The 19,978-nt window shown below is 47.7% G+C and overlaps 1 protein-coding gene across 15 annotated transcripts in view; it reads right to left on the bottom strand.

Moving 5' to 3' along the window:
• PTPRK (protein tyrosine phosphatase receptor type K) overlaps nucleotides 1–19,978 on the bottom strand; it is a 1,135,739-nt gene that overhangs the window by 644,192 nt on the left and 471,569 nt on the right. For all 15 annotated transcript variants that reach the window (XM_085611847.1, XM_085611842.1, XM_085611846.1 and 12 more), the window contains one exon: nucleotides 12,810–12,984. In XM_085611847.1, coding sequence (XP_085467973.1) covers nucleotides 12,810–12,984 — 175 coding nt within the window. The remainder of the gene's footprint in view (nucleotides 1–12,809; nucleotides 12,985–19,978) is intronic.

Genomic DNA, 19,978 nt, shown 5'->3' with positions numbered 1-19,978 from the left:
TGTTTTGTGTATATGTTATGTGTATATGTTATGTGTTTTTTCATATTGCTTACAGTTTCCATTTACTTTAGAGCCCGGAACAAGTGATTCACTATTATGAGTGACACAAGTATGTTGAATGTTTTTAACAATTAACCACATACTTTTCACACTAGAAGTGACACAGGACAACACAGATGAATGAGAAGAAAAGTCACTAATGGAATAATGAATTATTTTTCACTTATATGGTGCACACCTATTGATTTCCGCTCAAAGTTACACCACACAGTGATTGATTTAATTTGAAAATCGAGATATTTCTCATTCTGTTGCTTTTTCCTTACAGGGATTAACGTTACAAAGCATAAGGTGATATGGCAATATTATACACCTGGGCATGAATGTGCGATTGCTGCACGTTTTTCAATACTGAGTTGTGTTTAGCTATACAACCTAAGGAGTGAAACTAGTTTCATAAACTAGGTCCTGAAGAATAGCAGATAGGGATAGGCTAGAAACCTGTCAACCCATAGGGTGTGTGAACATTAATTTCCCAGAACACCCTATTTCTTTTCCCTGTTAACTTCACTCCTCCACGACACTACATCTGCCTCTCAAAGTCTGTGTAATCAGCGCTCCCGCGTAGTCGTTTGGTCGTAGCATGCCCCATTCCGCAGCGGAACAGGAAGGACCCTATGATGAAGCATGCCACCAAGGGGTAACCCTGGTAGGTGAGGGTTTTACAAAAAACCTAAGGTTTTCTTCGAAGAAAAAGTACATCCCTTCATTTTTTCTTGCTAGAAAGTTAGACTGGGTCCTTTATTTTTACAGAGATTCACATGGTGTCAAGGCAAAGGCCAACAGCAAGGTCCAGTCCAAGTTCAGTTGTCATTGGGTAGCTGGATACTCCTAGCAAACTGCCTCTTGCATCTTGTGGTCTCTGTTGCCACACAGCCAACTGATCTTGGAGCCCACTTCTTTGTTCTGGAGAAAAGAACGAGCGGGTCCATTCTTTCAGGGCTCCTCTCAGCTCACAGACAGCAGGTACAGTACTCTTCTGATCTTCCGCAGGTCCAGAAAATGTTCTGAAGTGAGTGCATGAAGGCGTCGCATTTATGGGTCACCAGCTAGTGGGGGCAAAATTGGGGGGATTCCTGGCCTCTCCCTAACTAATGGGGTAAAAGTTCCAGGCCCTGACCTACCCACTTTGAGGAGCACCTGTCTGCCTTACTGCAAACAGGCCCAAAATGTCATTTGTCAGGGCGTTTTAAAATGTTGAATGTCTTTAGCAGCACTAAGCTTGGGCTCTGAGGTCTGGGGGTTTGTACGGGTAATGTACTATAGTAATAGAGTTCTCACATAACAATATAATTCAATTTAGAGACAGTACCATACCCATAACAAACCCAAAGACAAAAGTCTGGTAGGACAAAAGTAGGGTCCTTCAGCAACAAGACAGTGGAAACACAAGAATTATCTTGGCGTCCAGTTCTATCCCTTTCAAGTGCTTCCCAAGTGTTATAAATGTCAGCATACGGATGCCCTCCTAGGTGAATAACCATGCTCTACAAATCCACTGATTGATATGTGAACAGTGGTCCTTTCTGCTCATTCAGGGCAGCTTATTGTTTGCTCCTGGTAGGCATTTCACACCCTTTTCACATCTATTCAAGGCTAACCACTGGCTGGGAGAGCAGGCAAGCCAATACAAATTAAACCTCCTGGAACAAAAGGTATGGAAATGGTAACTTTCTAAAACCTACTTTTCTTTAAATATGTTTTACAAATCCAAATTGACCATTTATGTTGATTTTTCATAGCTATTAAAATAATCGGTTAATTATTTTTCTAGCTGGTCCCTTTCTTAATATACATTATTAGTATTTTAATCTGTACTCTGGTTTTCTACATAGGACAGCAAGGCCCGACAGTGAAAATAGCTTTTAGGGCCTTGTCACTGTGGGCACATGGTAATATTAATTTTCAAATGGCCTTAGTTTGGATACCCTGCCTTGTCGGCTACTAGGTCTACAAAGTGGTGACTTAGAAATATTTAAAAGGAAAGTTTTTACCTCTCTAAATGGATTTTTTTTTTTTTTTTTTTTTTTTTTTTTTAATAGTGCAAAGACGATAGGGACTTCTAAGCAAGTTAAAAATGTAAGAGTAGATGGAGGAGCCTAGCGCGCATCCAAGATGGTCGCGTGAGCACAGGGCTCCCCGGACCCTCTCTGCTCCTCGGAATTTATCCTGAGAATATCCTGACGTGGCTTATGGAATCTGGGAGATAACGACCAGCTGGGCGTATATCTCTTTTCAAAACTCAAATCGGACCTGGGAATCCTGAGTTGTTGTCGTCGGAACTTTTGGGACCCACCCGACGGAGGTGGCCGGGGTGAAGGAGACCCGAGGGACCGGGCTGCAATTGAACAACAGCGGCTTCAGCGCGGTGCCAGCTGCCGATCCACCACTTTCGGTTTCGGTTTTGCACTTCAGGAGACCGGCAGGGAGGTGCGCTCGGGGTGGAGAGGTGCTTCCTGGGCCTCTGCATGAGGTTTTCTTTCACCTGCCACTAGAGTGCCTATCGCCTCGGACCCCCTATACCGACAGTTTGTGGTTTTCTTGCTGGTGCCCTTACACCTCTTGATTGGAGGTCCCCTCGGGTGACCGTGTTCACATGGGGGGCAAAGGGGGTCCCGAGGGCCGCAAGACCAAGGCTTCCCTCCGCGGGGGAGCGGTCCAGAGCAATAACATGGATCGCTACACCCAGGGCAGGGGGCCTTCTGGCGCTGCTGGCCTCCCCTCGGACACTGCGGAGGGAGGCGCGACCGTCACTACGGAACTATCCCTGCAGGACATTATGGGCGCCATTGATGGCATCAGGGAAACCATCGCGACGCAATATGAGGCCCTGGCCCGTAAGATTGACACTGTCGCGATCGATGTCACCCTGATCCGGGCCGACCTCTCCAAAACTAACGAGAGGGTCCAGGCTCTCGACGCACGGACATCCACCCTCGGTGCGGAGGTGTCGGATCTGCGGGCCGCGCTTGGAGACATCAGGGTGGTTAACGATCATATGGCCCGGCGGCTCGAGGACTTCGAGGGACGGGCCCGACGCAACAACATCCGCGTCATAGGTGTACCGGAGTCCTCTGACGGCCGCCCGGTTGACCTCGTGGTCGAGGAACTTATCCTGAAACAGTTGTCCTCGGCTGGCCTAAGTAAGTTCTTTGCCGTGGAGCGGGCCCATCGAGTTCCGGGCGGTCGGCCACGGCCGGGGGCCCCTCCGAGGCCTATCGTGGCCAAACTGTTCTACTACAGGGACCGCGACGCTATTCTGCAGGCCTCACGGACCCACGGCCCGGTTCGACATGAGAACTCGACCATCAATTTTTACCCGGACTTCACGCAACTGGTCCAGAAACAACGTATGGGATTCCAAGGGGTGAAGCGTCGTCTCCGTGAGCTGGGCCTAAAGTATTCGATGCTCTACCCTGCAAAACTCCGAGTGGAACACGGGGATCGGACAGCCTTTTTTGACTCTCCTGTGGCTGCAAGTGACTGGCTGGACTCTCTGCCGGACGGAGGTGACCGTCCCGGACCCTCTGCGGGCACCGCAGGTGTTGGGTCCCCTTTAGAATGACTTTTGGTCCTTGATTTTGCCTTTTTGCACTGTACAGTCGGGTCTTATTTCATTTGCACATTGTGTTTTACCAGAACCAGTGAGGGGGGCGGGCGGGGACGGGTCCCTTACCTCCTCTGGGTTCTTTCCGTAGAAGGGGGTTAGTGGGGCGACAGGCACACTGCAAGTTGGGGGGGTTTTTCGGCCCGCAGGGGTGCAGGGTGGGGGGAGTTGGTCATGGGGTGGGGTTGGGGGGGAGGAGGGTTTGTTTTGCTGTGTGTTTTTTGTTTACAGGGCGAGGTACTGATTTTTGTCCACATTTGGGAACTGTGCTGCAGGCTGGGGGACCCTTGATCTATTGGGGGGGATGGGGGGGGGACGGGTTGAGGCTTATGTCATGGAACGTCAATGGGTTGGGGGACCGTATCAAGCGGGGTGTAGTACTGCAATATTTGCGTCGTTTGACTCCTGATGTGGTGTTTCTCCAGGAGACGCATCTGGTTGGCAATGTTTGTCATGCAATGAACAGGGGGGGATACCGCCTCGTGGCCCATGCTGGTTTCACAACTGGTTCCAGGGGGGTGGGCATTCTGCTGCGAACCTCACTTCCGGTGGAGATCACTAAGATAGTCTCGGATGACAGAGGGCGCTATGTGTGTTTGATTGGGAGGTGGGAGGGGCAGCCCCTTGCCCTGGTTTCAGTTTACGTCCCCCCGGGCCTCCAGAACTCCACCTTCACTGACTTGGGTCGAATGCTGCTTGACCTTCCGGACAGCCTCCTGCTCATGGGCGGGGACTTTAATTCTGTGGTTTCGGGTGAACTGGATCGTCACCCACCGAGGACCCTCCCCGCTGCCCAGGCATGGCTGGGTGGGATGCTGGAGACCTTCGGCCTGGTGGATAGTTGGAGATTAATGCATCCGACCCAATGTCAATTCACCTTTCACTCGGGGGCGCATGGGAGTCTCTCTAGGTTAGACTACTTCCTTATGCCCGCGGCGCAGACTGGTCGGATTCGAGAGGTCAGGCATCTGGCGCGGGGTATCTCCGACCATTCTCCGCTGTGGCTTCTTTTTGACACCGGGCCGCGGTCTGCAGGACGGATCGCTCCCATTAACCCATGGTACCTGCGAGACCCTACGACTCGTGACAGCCTGGTTAAGGCTATGGACCAATACTTCCTGGATAACGAGGGGTCGGTGTCTTCTGCAATGTCCCTGTGGGAAGCCTTTAAAACCGTGATCCGCGGACACGCCCTTTCCCAGATAGTGGTGACTAAGAGGGTCAGGAGTGAGGCAGTGGTGAGGCTGGAGACTGACATCTTGGGGCTGGAGTCGGCCTTGGAGGCGAATGTTACTCCGGACGGGCTCCATGCCCTCAGCCTGAAACAGTTTGAATATAGGTCCCTGGTCACTGACGCGGCCAAAACTATGTATAGGGAGCAGCAGGGTCGACTGTACGATGCCGGGGACAAGGCGGGAAAGTTGATCGCGTGGCTGGACAGGAAGGAGAGAGTGAATCGTGTGGTCCCGGAGTTGCGTGCGGCGGATGGTGTGTGTGTGACGGAGCCTGACGAGATTGTGGAATGTTTTGCCGACCACCTCCGGGCTGTGTACTCCCCAGTGACTGACAGGGATGAGGACGACTCTCGCCTTCTACTGAGGGATATCGCCTTGCCCTGCCTGTCCGTTGAGGACCGTGAGCGGCTGGACACCCCCTTGTCGGCGGATGAAATAGCGACCGCGATCCGCTCCCTTCGCTCGGGCAAGGCTATGGGTCCCAACGGTCTGCCCATTGAGCTATATAAATTGCGCCCCGACAAGCTTGCGCCCTTTCTCAGTCGCATGTTCCGTGAGTCTCTGGCGGCGGGTTCCCTCCCGGCCGATCAGCGTTTGGCCACGATAGTCGTTATCCCCAAGGAGGACAAGCCGCGAGATCGCTGTACGTCTTACCGGCCTATTTCATTGCTAAATGCGGAGCCTAAGATCCTGGCGAAAGTACTTGCCAATCGTCTGTTGAGCGTCGTGTGCGATCTGATTCATCCGGACCAATGCGGATTCATCCCGCATCGTAACACCGCTCTTAACTTGCGGCGTCTTCATGGCGCCCTTGCCAGGGCGGAGCTCCTCTCTGAACCGGCCGTGCTGGTTTCTTTGGATGCCACGATGGCCTTTGATACCATCGAATGGCCATTCCTCTGGGCTGTCTTGGCTAAATTTGGCTTTGGGGAAGGATTTATTGGCTGGGTGAGGCTTCTGTACACGGGACCCATGGCTCAGGTGGTGGTGAACGGGCGGGTCTCTCGGCCCTTTGCCCGCGGCAGGGGCACGAGGCAGGGATGCCCGTTGTCTCCTTTGCTCTTCGCTCTCGCCCTGGAGCCACTCGCGGCTTGGCTCCGCTGGGAGCCCTCGCTTAGGGGGATCCGGTGGGCCCCGGGCTTTGAAGACCGGGTTTCGCTGTATGCGGACGATATTCTCCTATATCTCACCTCACCGCGGCAGTCGCTCAACGTCCTCTTTGACGTTCTGACTTCCTTTGGGAATAACTCGGGTCTCACGATCAATTGGTCTAAATCCTGCGTCTATCCGATCTCCGGTGGTCCTCCACTCCTACCGCCTCGGCTTCCGATCCAGGTATCTCAGAGCGGCTTTAAGTACCTGGGGATATACGTTTCGCTGGACCCGGTGGCTCGCTATGAGCAGAATCTCCTGCGTCCGCTCCGGCGATTGCGAGAGGATACGGCCCGGTGGTGCAGGCTGCCCCTGTCCCCGCTGGGTCGGGCCGCGCTGTTCAAAATGATGTCCCTTCCCAGGTTCCTCTATGCACTCCAGAATTCCTTCGACGTCATCCCAGTGGCCTACTTTCGGGAGGTAGAGAGCCTGCAGAGGAGACTGGTGTGGGACGGGCGGGCGCGTATTGCTCTTGCTAAGCTTACTCTCCCCTGGTACGATGGGGGCATCGCGCTTCCTGACATTCGCAGGTATTATTGGGCCGCGCAGCTTTCGGCCATCAACCATGCCACGTATGCGCCTGGCCCGAACCCGGCGTATGAGATGGACAAGTTCCTGCTTCCCGGCGGGGACTATAACAGGGCGCTGTACTCCCGCTCGGCTGGCCGGACCCTTACGGGTCCTACTAAGATTGCGGTGCGGACCTGGAGGGCCGCCACTGCGGCCACGGGCTGGGGTGAGCGACTGACATGTGCTACTCCTTTGTTTGCCTCCGATCGCCTGGGGAGCCTTTGGACTACGAAGGGGTTTGACCAGTGGGACACGATTGGTATCAGCAAAGTGGGAGACCTGTGGCAAAAGGGCGCGGTTAAGACTTTTGCGGCTCTTCAGGCCGAATATGAGCTTACAGACAGGGAGTTCTTCCGCTATGCCCAGGTTCGACACGCCCTGCTCTCGGTCTTTGGAGAGGGGACCAAGATCCCGGTTTCCTCGCCCCTCGAGGACCGCATACTTGACGGACATGTCCCGGACAGTACTATTTCTTTAATTTATAAGAAACTGATTAATCATCGGGCTGACCTCTTGGTGCGCCTTCGGGAGGCTTGGACGGGGGATGGGGTGGAATTGGACGACGAGGACTGGCAGTCTGCACTGTCGTCCCCCAAGGAGGTCGCCATTCCAGCCCGTCTCCGGTTGGTACAGCTTAAGATTCTTCACCGGGTGTATGTGACGGGTCCTCGCTTGGTCTCGATGGGATATTCCGACGATGGGCTCTGTAAGCGGGGTTGTGGGCTCAGTGCCACCTTTCTCCATATCCTGTGGGAGTGCCGCGAGGTGGCGGACTACTGGCGCCGGGTGCATACGGTTATGGGACAGGTCACTGGGGTTGTGCTGCTGCCGGAGGTGCGTCGCTGTGTCCTGAATGTGTGGGAGCCCAATGATTATAGCGCGGCTCAGACTCGGTGGGCGGCCCTGGGGAACATGATTGCCAAGAGAGATATAGCGCAGCTTTGGGGTGCCCAGCGGCCGCCCGCCGTGTCAGTATGGAAGGAGAATATGGACTGGTGTATGTTCAGGGAGAAGACTGTGTATGTTGCCCGTGGTAAGCCGGGGGCATGGGGCAGAATCTGGGGGCAATGGAATGCATATCGCGGGGGTATCTGTACGCCGCCCCTGGTGGACACCGATATCGCCATGTCCCCCTGACCCTTGACAGTTCCGGGCACTTTTTGTAATGACTACATATGGACGTTCATTTCCCTTGGCCCCCCCCCCCCCCCCGTCCCCAGCCTCCCGGTACTCCTTCCTTTCATGTGCTGCTTAATGGTCTGACCTGGAGTTCCCCGGAGGAAGCCTGACCTGCGCCGTTTGTCTTTATGCCTCGCCTTTTGTTTTTCTTTTAGTTTTCTGTGTTTGTTGGATTTAAGTCTCCTGTGCCTCTAGAACGATCCGGGTTCACTACGGGGCCGAACCCCGGGAACCGACTGCAGCTTTGATAAATGTATATCGCACTCTGTACTTAGCGGCCGGCCCTGGTGGTTGTAGGCCCGTGCTTGTAATCGAATTATTGTTCAATAAAAACTTTTAAAAACAAAAAAAAAAAAAAAAATGTAAGAGTATGCCAACTCAACTATGTTAAAAGGGGGAACACAGTCACTTAATTACTGGTTAGAGGGGTAACGTGCACAGAGGTACAAAGCCAGCAAAAATATACGGTCCAGCAAAAGGTGAAACAAACGGGGCGACCATACACAAAAGGTAAATCTCATACAACTTTGTAACTCATATATACAGAACAATAGACTGCTCCCCTGTAGTCTAGTGCAGTGGTTCTTAACATTTTGACTTCTGTGGACTCTCACGTTATCATTACTGGAAGCTGGGGACCCCCACTTTGTCATTACTGGAATTCTGGGATACCCACTTTGTCATTAGTGGAAGCCTAAGACACCGGTGCAAAAAATTTCAAGGATTTGAATCACAATACACACAAAATACAGACATACACATTTATCAAAAATACATAAATGATGAAAGATGTTATTTAATTCACAGACATGAAGGTTGATGCTTTTCTAAATTCAATTGAGGCCACTCACCGTCCATGCTATATTCTGATTGACGCACTTGCACAGCTCACAGAAACCAATCTAAGGATACGAACTTAATTTTTTGCCTCCACTTTCAAATTCCTTCACATTTACAGAATATTTTAACATTTTCAATTGTATATGTTGCCTCTTTAATTATATACACTTTATTAATCTGTTAATGTTATTTAATTTTTTAAGTAGTCACGGAAACCCAGAGTAGGCTTTGCATATCACCAAGGACCCCCGAAGCACAGGTCTAGTGCGTGTCATCTTCTTTCTGCCAGCACTTTGGGGTTCTGGAAAAACATTGGCACTATGGAGGCTTAATTAACATGAAAAACAGATACTACTTTCAGTATGAATTTTGAGTTTGTCGTCACCACTATCTTGTTGTGTACCTGGAAACATGGCTATAGTACCATGAGTGCCTCCATTTTCTTTACACCTGTAAGGAAATCTTTCAATGGATGGGATTTTCAGCAGTTGGACAATCGTCTGTAAGAGCCTGCTTCCCCCTCAAAAAGAGCAAAAGCAATCTGTCCTGCTATAATTAGCCTACGTGAACTAATGCTAAAGCCATATATGCCATCAGGCAACTGACTCCTGCATCAAAGGGTATTCTATTTTTCCCACATGATGCAGGAAGGTCATTTACAGCCATCATGAAAAGTGTAGGTACAAATAGGGCACCCAATTTTTTTTTTTTTTTTTACATTTTCGTCTGCATTTATAAATATTTATTTCTTGCTACTGTTATCTGTACTTATCCATATTTATTTTGGGTTTTGTGAAAAAATGAAGTTGAAACTAGTGTATATCCACATTTATATAACCGATAAATATACATTCATGATTGAACACCTGATAGGTTTTAATGATATGAAGACCCACAGATGATAAATCGATGCACGTATATAAAAACATGAACATTTTAGTGTTAACGTTCTGCCTATCTAGTGTTGTTTAAGCCTCTTTACTAAAATTCCTTTCTTTTCTTAATCCCTTAACTCTCAATCCACACACCTATTGGCCAAGCAATCATGACTGACAGCATTTATAATCAGACGAACAGAATCCTATTTCCGTTTATATCCACGTTTAAAAATAAATACAGACAGGAAACTTAATGTTTTTCTGTCTGTATTTATCTGTACAAATCGGCAAAAAAGGAAACAGGGATCCTTACTTATAAATTACCTAGTCTGCAGAACAAGCAAATGGGAACTTCAGATCATCCGAAAGAAAAGCCTTCACCTTCCAAGGTGGAAGAATCAGTCCTAGAAGTTGGTCAGATAGCTCGTCTGGGGCATTAACAAGTAAAGTGGTAAGGACTAAACTTATTTTCGAGAGAAAAGTCCTAAAATGAATAGTGTAAAAGAGTATGCAGACTTAATGAAGTTACTGGATTTCCCAGTGTTGATCCTTCTCATATTTCTCAATTTTACTAAAATAAATTAAATGGGAATACTTTAGGTAGAAAGAGTTTTACTAGGGGTGCAAGCTTTGTTCAGGAAATCCCTCCTCTACTTGACCCACCATATAGTGGAGCAGTACAAAATCCAGCAATAAGATAACCACTGCTCACCAGGCAGAGAGACCTATTTGATAGTCTTTTAGGACTGAAATGTCCCCTGCATGGTGGATGGGCATGGAGTACCTACTCCGAGGGCCCGACTGCATGTGAATCTGAAATACTGACTTATTATCTGTCACACCAATCTAACATGTGCCCAGAGGCTAGGGCTGCCCTGACAATTCAAGATCCAGGACCTATTGGGAGACATGGAGGGGCGCACCAAGTGTACACTCATTCTGGACAGGACTAGGGTCCCTGTCCTAGGTGTAGCACAAAGCAGAGGTAACAGCATACCATCATTTTGTGATTTACAGTCTGATAAGACCTTTTCATATGTTTCAGCAAGTGTGGCCTACTGTTGCTTCCTGTATAAAGTTCCACTATTATGTGTAACCCAGAACATTGCGCTGATATTCTATGTGTATGTCGAGCAAATGTAGAGTATACATGTAGTATATATGTGGTGTGAGGACTCTAGGTGTGTGTGAGTCTGAGTCCTGAAGCCCAGTGGCATTCATTGAAGGTGTTCTGGTACAGCTCTACATAAAATAGAGGATGAAGGCAGCTTCCTTAGAAAGTGGAACTATAGTGCCTGCATTCTGGTGATGAGATCGTAGAGATCCAGCCACTGAAGTGGTAAGGATAGACACTGGGTTCTCTTAAAAAATTCCATGATGAAGAGAATTCTATCGATATTTTGTTAGTAAGAAGCTGCTGTTTTTTTCCCCTGACCACTGCCATTTGGCAAACGGTAGGGGTAAAGGGCAAGACTCTTTAAAGTTGCTCAGAGTGAGAAGGCTTCTAGGAATGCCCCTCCCTTTATCTGTCCCAGATTAAAGCTTTTGAAAGGCCGATAACAGCCAGCTGCAGAAGACTCAGTTCATAGTGACCATGTGATGGGTGTTCATGCTTGGAGATAGCCCCAGCACAATCTGCTGTGAGAAGCATACATTTTCATAAAGGCTTTGTCTGGGGAGCAGCCTTAGAAGGACACTTGAAAAGAGAACCAACCCAATCTAGTTCTGATGTTTGGGATAGTGGATCTACATTACCTGTCTGGAGAATGTGTTTAAAAGCGAGATTTAAAAGCGAGATCTAAACCCAGATTACTCCCAAGTTCTTCTTGGCCAAGGAAAGGAGAGCTCCACAGAGTATTCAAAGAGCTGCCGTTTAACCAGGACTGATTACTGCCTGATGTCCAGTCTCCCACATGTAAGGTCTACACTTTCGAATGAAGGAGCGGAGAGTCTGCCTAGTGCCTAGAAGCCTGCCTGCCTGCTGAGAGACAAAGGAGTGTGCCTTGCCATGAAGGAGATAATGTTAAGGAGGAGAGACTGTCAAAGAGGAGAAGCCCTGTGTGTGCCCGGTGCATGGAGCACCCAGAGAAGGCAGACTTAATCGGTGCCCCACCCCCTCTCTCTGCATGGTTCCTACCTGAGAAATGTCCCTAAGGCACCAATCCAGCAAGGCCTTGTCGCCAGCAGCCAAGAAGAAGGGCTTCCGCTTCCGGAAAACCAAAAAGATGCATCACGGATGTGAGTTTCATTAGCCTAGGAGGCCGTACCTGCATGCCCCATTGGGATCCTGATCAGCTGCAGAGGTAATGCTGTGATGCCTGGATCTGCCACCACCATGTGACATTGGCACCAAAGAGAGTATAACACGTACAGGGAACGTGCAGGCTGTGCCTGTCTCGCCTTCTCACCTGTAAGACCCACCATGCAGTCACTGCAAACTTCACCCACAACTGGAGCAACAGCACTTAGACATGCTCCAAGGAGGTCAAGCACAAGGACTTCAAGTTTTCTGCCAAAAGTAAACCGGGGTGGGGGGGGGGTTGTACAGTATTACAGTGAGGCCCAGTGCCTCATTCATACGTATGCCACCAGAAACTGGGGCTCCTGGTGTTACCCAGGAGGCTAGAGGATATTGGAGGGGGAGGGTGTATTGCCTTCTGAAGAACTGAACTAGGAATTCAACCCCGAATTCACTTACCATAACGGAATTTTGTAGTACTTAGTTCTGTTATGTGATCAAAGTACTTGATTTTAGCGGGAGGTACCACTGGGATGTACATTAAGTTATTGTGTCTACTGATCGATGTTTGAGTTCTGAGCTTTTGCCTCCGACACTACCTCACTGAGAGGTTAGGAGTTGCTCGCCTTCGCTATCAAGAGAATAAAGTATTAAGTGTGGAAAGGGGTGTAACTTGGCCCAGTTTACAGAGCCACAGTAGGAAGGAGCGCAGGACGCGAGTGACAAATGACCTTAATTACCAGAGTTGAGGCCCAGCAACCGCTGTCTGCCCTGTGCCCTCTTGCCCCAAACTGAGGTCTTATAAAGACTACATAGTGGATAAACCCAATCTTACTCCTATATCAAATATTTATAACATGCATCTTTATGTAAACCATGACCCAGATATCTGTATTCCAGTATTTTCTCATTTCATAAGCCAAGAACATCATTATTGTCCACTGCTATAGTCATATATGTATTTGAAAGACAGCATCAAACTGGCTGAAAACGTTTGCCAATATTACAATGATGAAAATTAAGTCATAGAGAAAAAGTTAAAATTTTACCTCGAACAATCAGCTGAGCAAAATTTGACACTCCAGAACCTCGCTCCGACTGCGTCACACAGCGATACAAGTCCTGGTCAGGAGGACTCACTTCCCTCAGTCGAAAGGAAGCAGCAAACCTTCTGTGGTTGATATTCTTGGTCTGGGCCACAGGGATATCTTCACCATTCCGCCTCTGTGCGCAAGCAAACGAAACAAGAAAACAAGTTATTGGAACCATTAAAATGATGAAAGTTTCTCTCCTCTTTTAGAGATAATTGAATTACACTGGACTAGTTGAGCTTTGCGTCTCGGAATAGACTTTGTGCTCCTACCTCAGCTACACATTCTGAATATAGATCAGAATATGCTGCTATTCAAAGAAAAATTGGCAATCATGCTCCAGCAGGGGGTGAGGGTGTCTGATTAGTACAGCTGGTGCTTGTATTCCCTGTGGCAACACAGGCGATGTAGCCGCGCAGCACTCTAGTTTTTTTCTAGTCTGGGCAACCATCCACCGAATGATACAAACACTCCTAGGGGACGGAGTCAAATGCTTATGGCAGCTGTCGCTTTTCTCAGATGAGCTAAAACTTTTTCTGCTTTTCTTAAGTTATTTATATATTTGCCTGTCAAGAAAGTGTTTTATTGGAAATGGCACGCATTAGAAAACTAATAGGTGTATCTTTTCCCAAGCATCAAAATGTACAGTTCTTCTCTTTCTGCTTCAAGCTGTGTTACACGTGGTATACTACCAGTTTTGGAATAAAATGATATTAAGCAACATGATAATTATCACTCTGGTGTATTCAAAATAAAATCATTTGAATTTAGAAAACACTAGGCAAATCCTTTTTTTTCATTGTGGAGCTAGTAGAGGCCACCAGGGACTCAAATATTTTGCGAATGGCCAGTTTTCTACCTAAATAGCATCATGTTTTAACGGTCATTTGGTCTTCTAAGATGAGTACCAGGCTAAACTGCAAGACGAGACAGGCAGCAATTTATAAGATCAAAATGTGTTTACAAGTCAGATCTCAGAATCCATGTAGCCCAGAATACGTCCACGAGCTCTTCCAATTGATCATCATAACAAACTGGTAAAAGTGAGAAACTTTTACACTACAGCAGGGGCAGCTCATCCATAGGGGGGTTGGGGCGTTGACCTGCCACTGCAAGCCACTACATACCTAGCTCATTCTTTTCCCCAAACCCTTCTGTACCGCCATTCCTTTTGCTTCCTTATGGGGCCGGGTTACAGCGTTCTCTCGGATGGCAAAGAAGTAGGTAGGTAGGTAGTAAGACCAGCAGAGACTATGCTAATTGAACTGTGCATGTCAGATTGGCCATGTTTTGCAGGGGCCAGCATGACCTGCCCAGGTCAGGCTTCCACATTCAACGCTATCATGGAGTGGGATAGCAGAGAGACAGCCCCATTGTTCTTCTCCAAAAAGCGCTGTGTTTGCCTGCCCAAGAAAATCCTGGCACTGCTCTTATGATGTTTAATATAATAAGCAGCATGAGGACAATGCTTGGATTGACTGGGATGCTTAAGGCTTATTTTAACAGCGACTGGGTGACGCTATACAGACTAACTCGCTGGATTTCATTTATAAGAAGATCGAAGTAAGATTATATTTATGTATGACAGTACTCACAATGAAGTGCAGAATACATTTCTATTGCAGTGCTCATTTGGGCACATTCTAGTTATGGAAGCAAAAAAATTTACAATTTACTTTAACTTTTACGCCCACCACTTTTATAAGTCATCAGCTGACACTGCAGTACCGCAAGTCTTATTCGGCAGATGCGTTGCTTCAACTTTCAGTTCAAAACTTGGAGTACACAACACTTAACAGTGGTTGGCTTTTTGCTTCGACTTCTGATGCCATCTTAATATTCAGCAAAAGGAGCGAGGCTGGCAAAATACTGTCTAGCTATTAAAGATACTATTTGACGTACATTATCAGTGCAAAGACCAACTTTCTGGGACCAATCAAACAGAAGCCAACTCTAACTACAAAATCAGCATGCGATCAAATGGTTGAGGTAGATGTTGACGTCTACAGATAAAGCATAGGTACTGGAATCCTAGAAGACGAAGAAGGATTTAGGTAGAGTGCAGGTGAGAACTCTCCACACCCTACTGTAGAGCTAAAGGCCAGGAATGAAACTGGGAAGCAGTCAAGCTGTAAAGACCATGTATTAGGAACATGAAAGGCCCTGGGCTGTAATGCTGCAGTCTCTTATAGAGGTGACCAAAATATGTGTGCAGTAAGTGCAATCTTCATAGGCTGGGACGGGTGCCATGATGTTTTAGGCTTACTGCTGGTCCGTGTTTCATGGCAGACAACTTTAATAGTGTTGCTCATGAAGTGCATTATTGCCATAGTGCGAGGCACAGCAGGGTCCCTGTTAAAACACAAGGGAAGTGCCTTGAATTGACCTCTCCCACAAAACGCAATGGCCGCTTGACCCAACAGGCCTCAAAGTTGTCAAGAAAACACAGCACATGTGCCGAAGAGGTAAGGTTAAAGGTACAAAACTAGATTAAAAAACAAGAGTCATTTAGTATTTTCAATCAGAATGGCTGTTTAAAAAAGAAAAAGTTAAAGTGGTTCATGAACAACATATTGACAATCTGTGCCCCAGATTCAACAGATTATATTAAGAACCAAGTATATGAGTACAAATATATTTATCGTTTCAAGCAAATAGCAGTATGCAGTTCTTATGTCAGGTTGAACCCATACCATAAGGAACATCTTTAGACTGCAATTACACTCACGATAAACAACTGAATTTTCATCATAGTAATAAGGGATACATTTTATTTTTAGTCACCCGGTCCAGAAGACAGGAAAATCTCAGATGTAGTAATAGAAATGCTATCCATTACCCATAAAATCATGGCTGATTCCCATCAGAAATGAAAACAAGTCGGGAAGTTTTACTATATATTAAATGTAAGCATCAACACTACATTGAAGCACAATCACAGTAATTCTGTTTGCAAATAAGAAATCATGCTTATTCACAATTTAAGATTTTATCATAGCTAATGTATGCCTGAATTTTAAAACTAGTTAATGTTGGTTGACAACTTGTTTGTGAAACGTGACCATTTTATTTCCAGACAAGCTGGAGTTCTAATGTCTAACAAGATGTTCAGTTTTTTTCTTTCCCATGTGAAGAAAGGTTTTCTTCTTTTGTAACCGTTATGGAATGTTGTTTTAATGAATGGCACATTCAAGAGACACCTGCAGTGTACGGACTAGTCCACGTAGCTTATCTTGTTACAGACAGTGTGAGTTAGAACAATTCAGAGAGAGAAGTTTGTATTTTGAGAAAACCTTGAGAACCTATTGAGTATATAACTATCATTTCGATCTACATTGATTGAACAGACATTTTGAGAACTGCATGCAACTGTGTAAAAAGGTTAGAGTTTGAGTGTCTTTAGAGCAGAGAAGAACAGAGCAGGAGATTTTAGAGTACTTTCTCAGAGACGACTGACATTTCTCTGGACCTTCCCTTTTGAGGTGAACCCATGCTGGATAGTCCTCGGATTCATAAGACTTTGATTTGATTTACATATTAATTGAAGCATACGCATTCTGAATATAATTTGCTTCTAACCTGATTTTGTCTACTCTAAACCATTAACTTATGATAAACCGTCATGGTTGGATCCTAAAATATTTCCTATCCTTTTTGTGGAGTCTAAAGTGCTTCACATCACATTGAAAGTATTTGATGTGCTGACCAAGCTCTGGTGTGGAGCACCAAACCCCTCAGAGGATTAACACCACTCTTGGTCAATCCAGAGAAGCTCTTCATAGCCTCTGAAATTGTCACTTTGAAAAGTTCTTAACAAGTCAGACCACAGTTGTTTAGCCATAACAAAATTGCTTATTAAAACAATGTATGTGTTGACAGCAAATGCAGAATTTGGAGCGGTAGTTTATTTCTTAGACCCGCGTACCAAAAGTTAGGTCAGCTCAGTTTTATTTGAATTGTGAGATTCTAGCTAATCAACCACTCTTCGGGTGTTATTCCTATAATTGCATCCCAAAAACATGCAGACAATCATGGCTTTGCCTAGGTTCCACTTTATAAGAGCATCTAATTTACAGAGCACCTTTTGCTTAAGGCACGGTCTAAGGGCTATTTGAAAACCAGGGGCAAGTGCCTGATGGTTCATAAGAGGATCAGTTTCAATGGTCTATAAACATGGCCACCTTCGGAGGCACAGGGGCTGACTGCAACGCTGCTGTGAAAATCATCAATACCGCATGGAACTGCAGTAACGGAAAACTGACAGATGTAGTTCACACTCTCGTGTTACACCAGTCCTGATGCAATTTACTATGGTGGCTGCAGCTTTAATTAACAACTCAGTCATTTTCCAGGTTAGCTTAATCACACTCCAATTATTCCAGGGGTCAAATGTTTTCTATCACAAATGGAAATACTCTGGCAAGCGTTTCGTTATTTTTACCAATAATCAGAAAATAATATTTCTTTTATTTTGAAGAACCCAAGCAATCAATGCTCATAAATTAGGGCGATGACCTCCCAAACTAAGCGCAATGGCTAGAATATTCTTCTTATGGAATAACATTCTTCAAGACTCTCGCCAAATAACCGTAGCGACATTTGTTGACAGAAACGCACTGTTTTTTGGAAATTTTCAGAATGTGTGATTCACATACAACCACGGACTGTGGGCCTGCTCGTGCCCTTCACTGCCAGCCCTCTGGAGTGAGACGGGACCTGCAGACGAGGCCTCACGGTGGCACTGGGACTCGACTGCTCCGTGCGGCCATTGCGCTGAGCCATGAAGACCATCCTATGATGACGTGCACAGGCGAGCCAGCTTGGACTTACTGGTGAGTGCACCTCTCGCAACGCACAGAGGATACATCTTCTCTAAATAGCTGCACAACATTAAGGGGGGCCTATGAAGACTCTTAGGTGCTAAATAGCTGGTTTGGGGAGCACCCACTTAACAGACTTCACCTCTATGACAACTTGGAATCTCAGCCCCCTTTTAACTACTACTACTACATTACAGCCAATAGAAAAACATAGAACACAGCGAGCTAACATTCTACCTTTTTGGAGCGTGCCAACAAGTAGTGATACAAAAATAGCCTTCACTGCTACAGCTTGGAGGCTAGCTCGGGCCGATGCCTATACTGACTGGGGGTGCCGTACGGCTCTTTGCCAGAGCCTGTGCTGAAAATATAGGGGCACCTGACGGGAGCGCACATTCAGTTTAAGCAAAACTATATCAGTGGCAAAGAGTCAACCAAACAGAAGGGCCACTTAGAACCATCTGGCTGAGCCACCGTACCCTCACAAGTATGACTTAATCAGGGTATCAGGGTATCGCCGAACACCACTTCTGGAGCTCATGGCTGCTGGACACAAAGCAGCAGAAGCTGTGGCTAGAGCAGCTATTTTTAAAGCACAAGAATTAATCACAAATACTGCAGCGCCTTAACTCTGTGACCCATGCTATCGAAACTGTGAAGAGGTGCGGACTGGGGTGCAAGGGAAGGGGACAGTGTGGTGTGTCTGTCAACCTCTGACTTGGTGTTGTATGGGCACCTCGGAGACCGGCACTGGATGGCCTGCACTCCCATCGCAGCCGGCACTTGACCCGAATACCTGGCGCCGGATGGCCACTGAGGGCCTGCTCATGCCTCCAGCGATGACAGTGGTGGGGTGATGTGGGCCCGCCTCCGTAACCCTACATCCGGGGGAAGGGAGGGGGGGGGCTGCTGGAGGTGCACTCCAGATCTGACCTCTGCCTGGAGTGGGCGAGACCCCCCCGAACTTTGCCAATTCTCCGACAAGCTCTGCCCTGGGGTGAGGAGACTTAGCCTGTATGCCTGGCGCCTCCGGCCCTGGGCTGCGTCCCATCCCGTGCGAAAGGCGGAGTGCCCATGCAACCGAGAGGATGACAAACAATTCAAGGAGTCTTTCAAATCAGGACGACACTCACCATGGACCCGCAGCAGGAGGAATCTGCATCGAGCTCCCAGACTGGCGGTAGTCAGGTACAGGAGCCAAGCATTCGCTCAAGGTTTATAGACCTCAAACAAAGCTTACACACCATTGATATGAGAATCTACATGCTGGATGATCGTTTTAACTGGCTGAAGGAGAAGGTAGATCAACATGAGTGGTTGGACCAGCTTAAGAATCGCACATGTAAGATACGCACTCCTCCACCGGGGAGCGACTCCTCCAGCTGGAGAAAGTACTCGAAGTAATATGCAACAAAAACGAAGACCTGGAGGTGCACTCTCTTTGGGGAGGGTCTGCCTCCCCTGCGTGACCGTAGCGAGGACACATATATCGTTGGAACATCGTCCAGTACTGGGAGCCTCTGCCCGCCAGATAACTGGGAGGCTCTTAAACTATAGAGACAGCGACACTGCACTCTGCCTTGCTAGAGAGTGCTGTCCCCTCCAATATCAGGGCAGCAAAGTTTTTTCCCCCCAGATTTCACCCTGGATGTCCAGGCTGCCAGAGGAGATTTTCTCCTAGTGAAGCAGACATTGCAGAAGACAGCTGCTAAGTACTCACTGATCTACCCGGCCAAGCGCAGAGTGCACCACTGAGGGAAAACTTTTTTTCGCTGACCCGACAGCGGCTGTAAAATTTGCCAGAGGACTCCCCACTGTAGAGCCAGCTCTGCAGTCGTCGCCAGCAATATCGGGCAATGGCGACCTAAGTGAAGAGGGCTGACATATGAGGGCCTGGGATCATCAGGCAACAATGCATAGTCACCAGCCTCGAGCTACATATATATATATCTTATCATGTCACCTGATTGGACCCTACAACTGGGGCGCCCAACTGCCCTCTGTAAGATGGTGCGGGGGGATAATCACCAGTTTGCCAAGATGATAAACTTCTCGTCTCTGGCTTTCTGACCCTTCCTATCCGGCCACCCAGCGCTTTTCGTGCTGGGGGTGTGTCGGGCAACCCCTAGGGACGAGTCCCCTTATATTTTTCTTGCTTCCTTTCTGGGACCTGTGGAGGGGTGGGGGGCTGCTGGGTGGTCCTGGTCGGCCTATTTGGGAGGGACCACAGTGGGCGGAGGGTTATGGTATGCAGCACTGTTTATGTTGTATGTTTTTTGCTTGTTATGGCCCCTATTTTGGCCACTG

Source organism: Triturus cristatus, chromosome 6 (assembly GCF_964204655.1).
Source record: "Triturus cristatus chromosome 6, aTriCri1.1, whole genome shotgun sequence".
In the NCBI taxonomy this organism is placed as follows: domain Eukaryota; kingdom Metazoa; phylum Chordata; class Amphibia; order Caudata; family Salamandridae; genus Triturus; species Triturus cristatus.
This window is presented reverse-complemented; position numbering and strand designations above follow the sequence as displayed.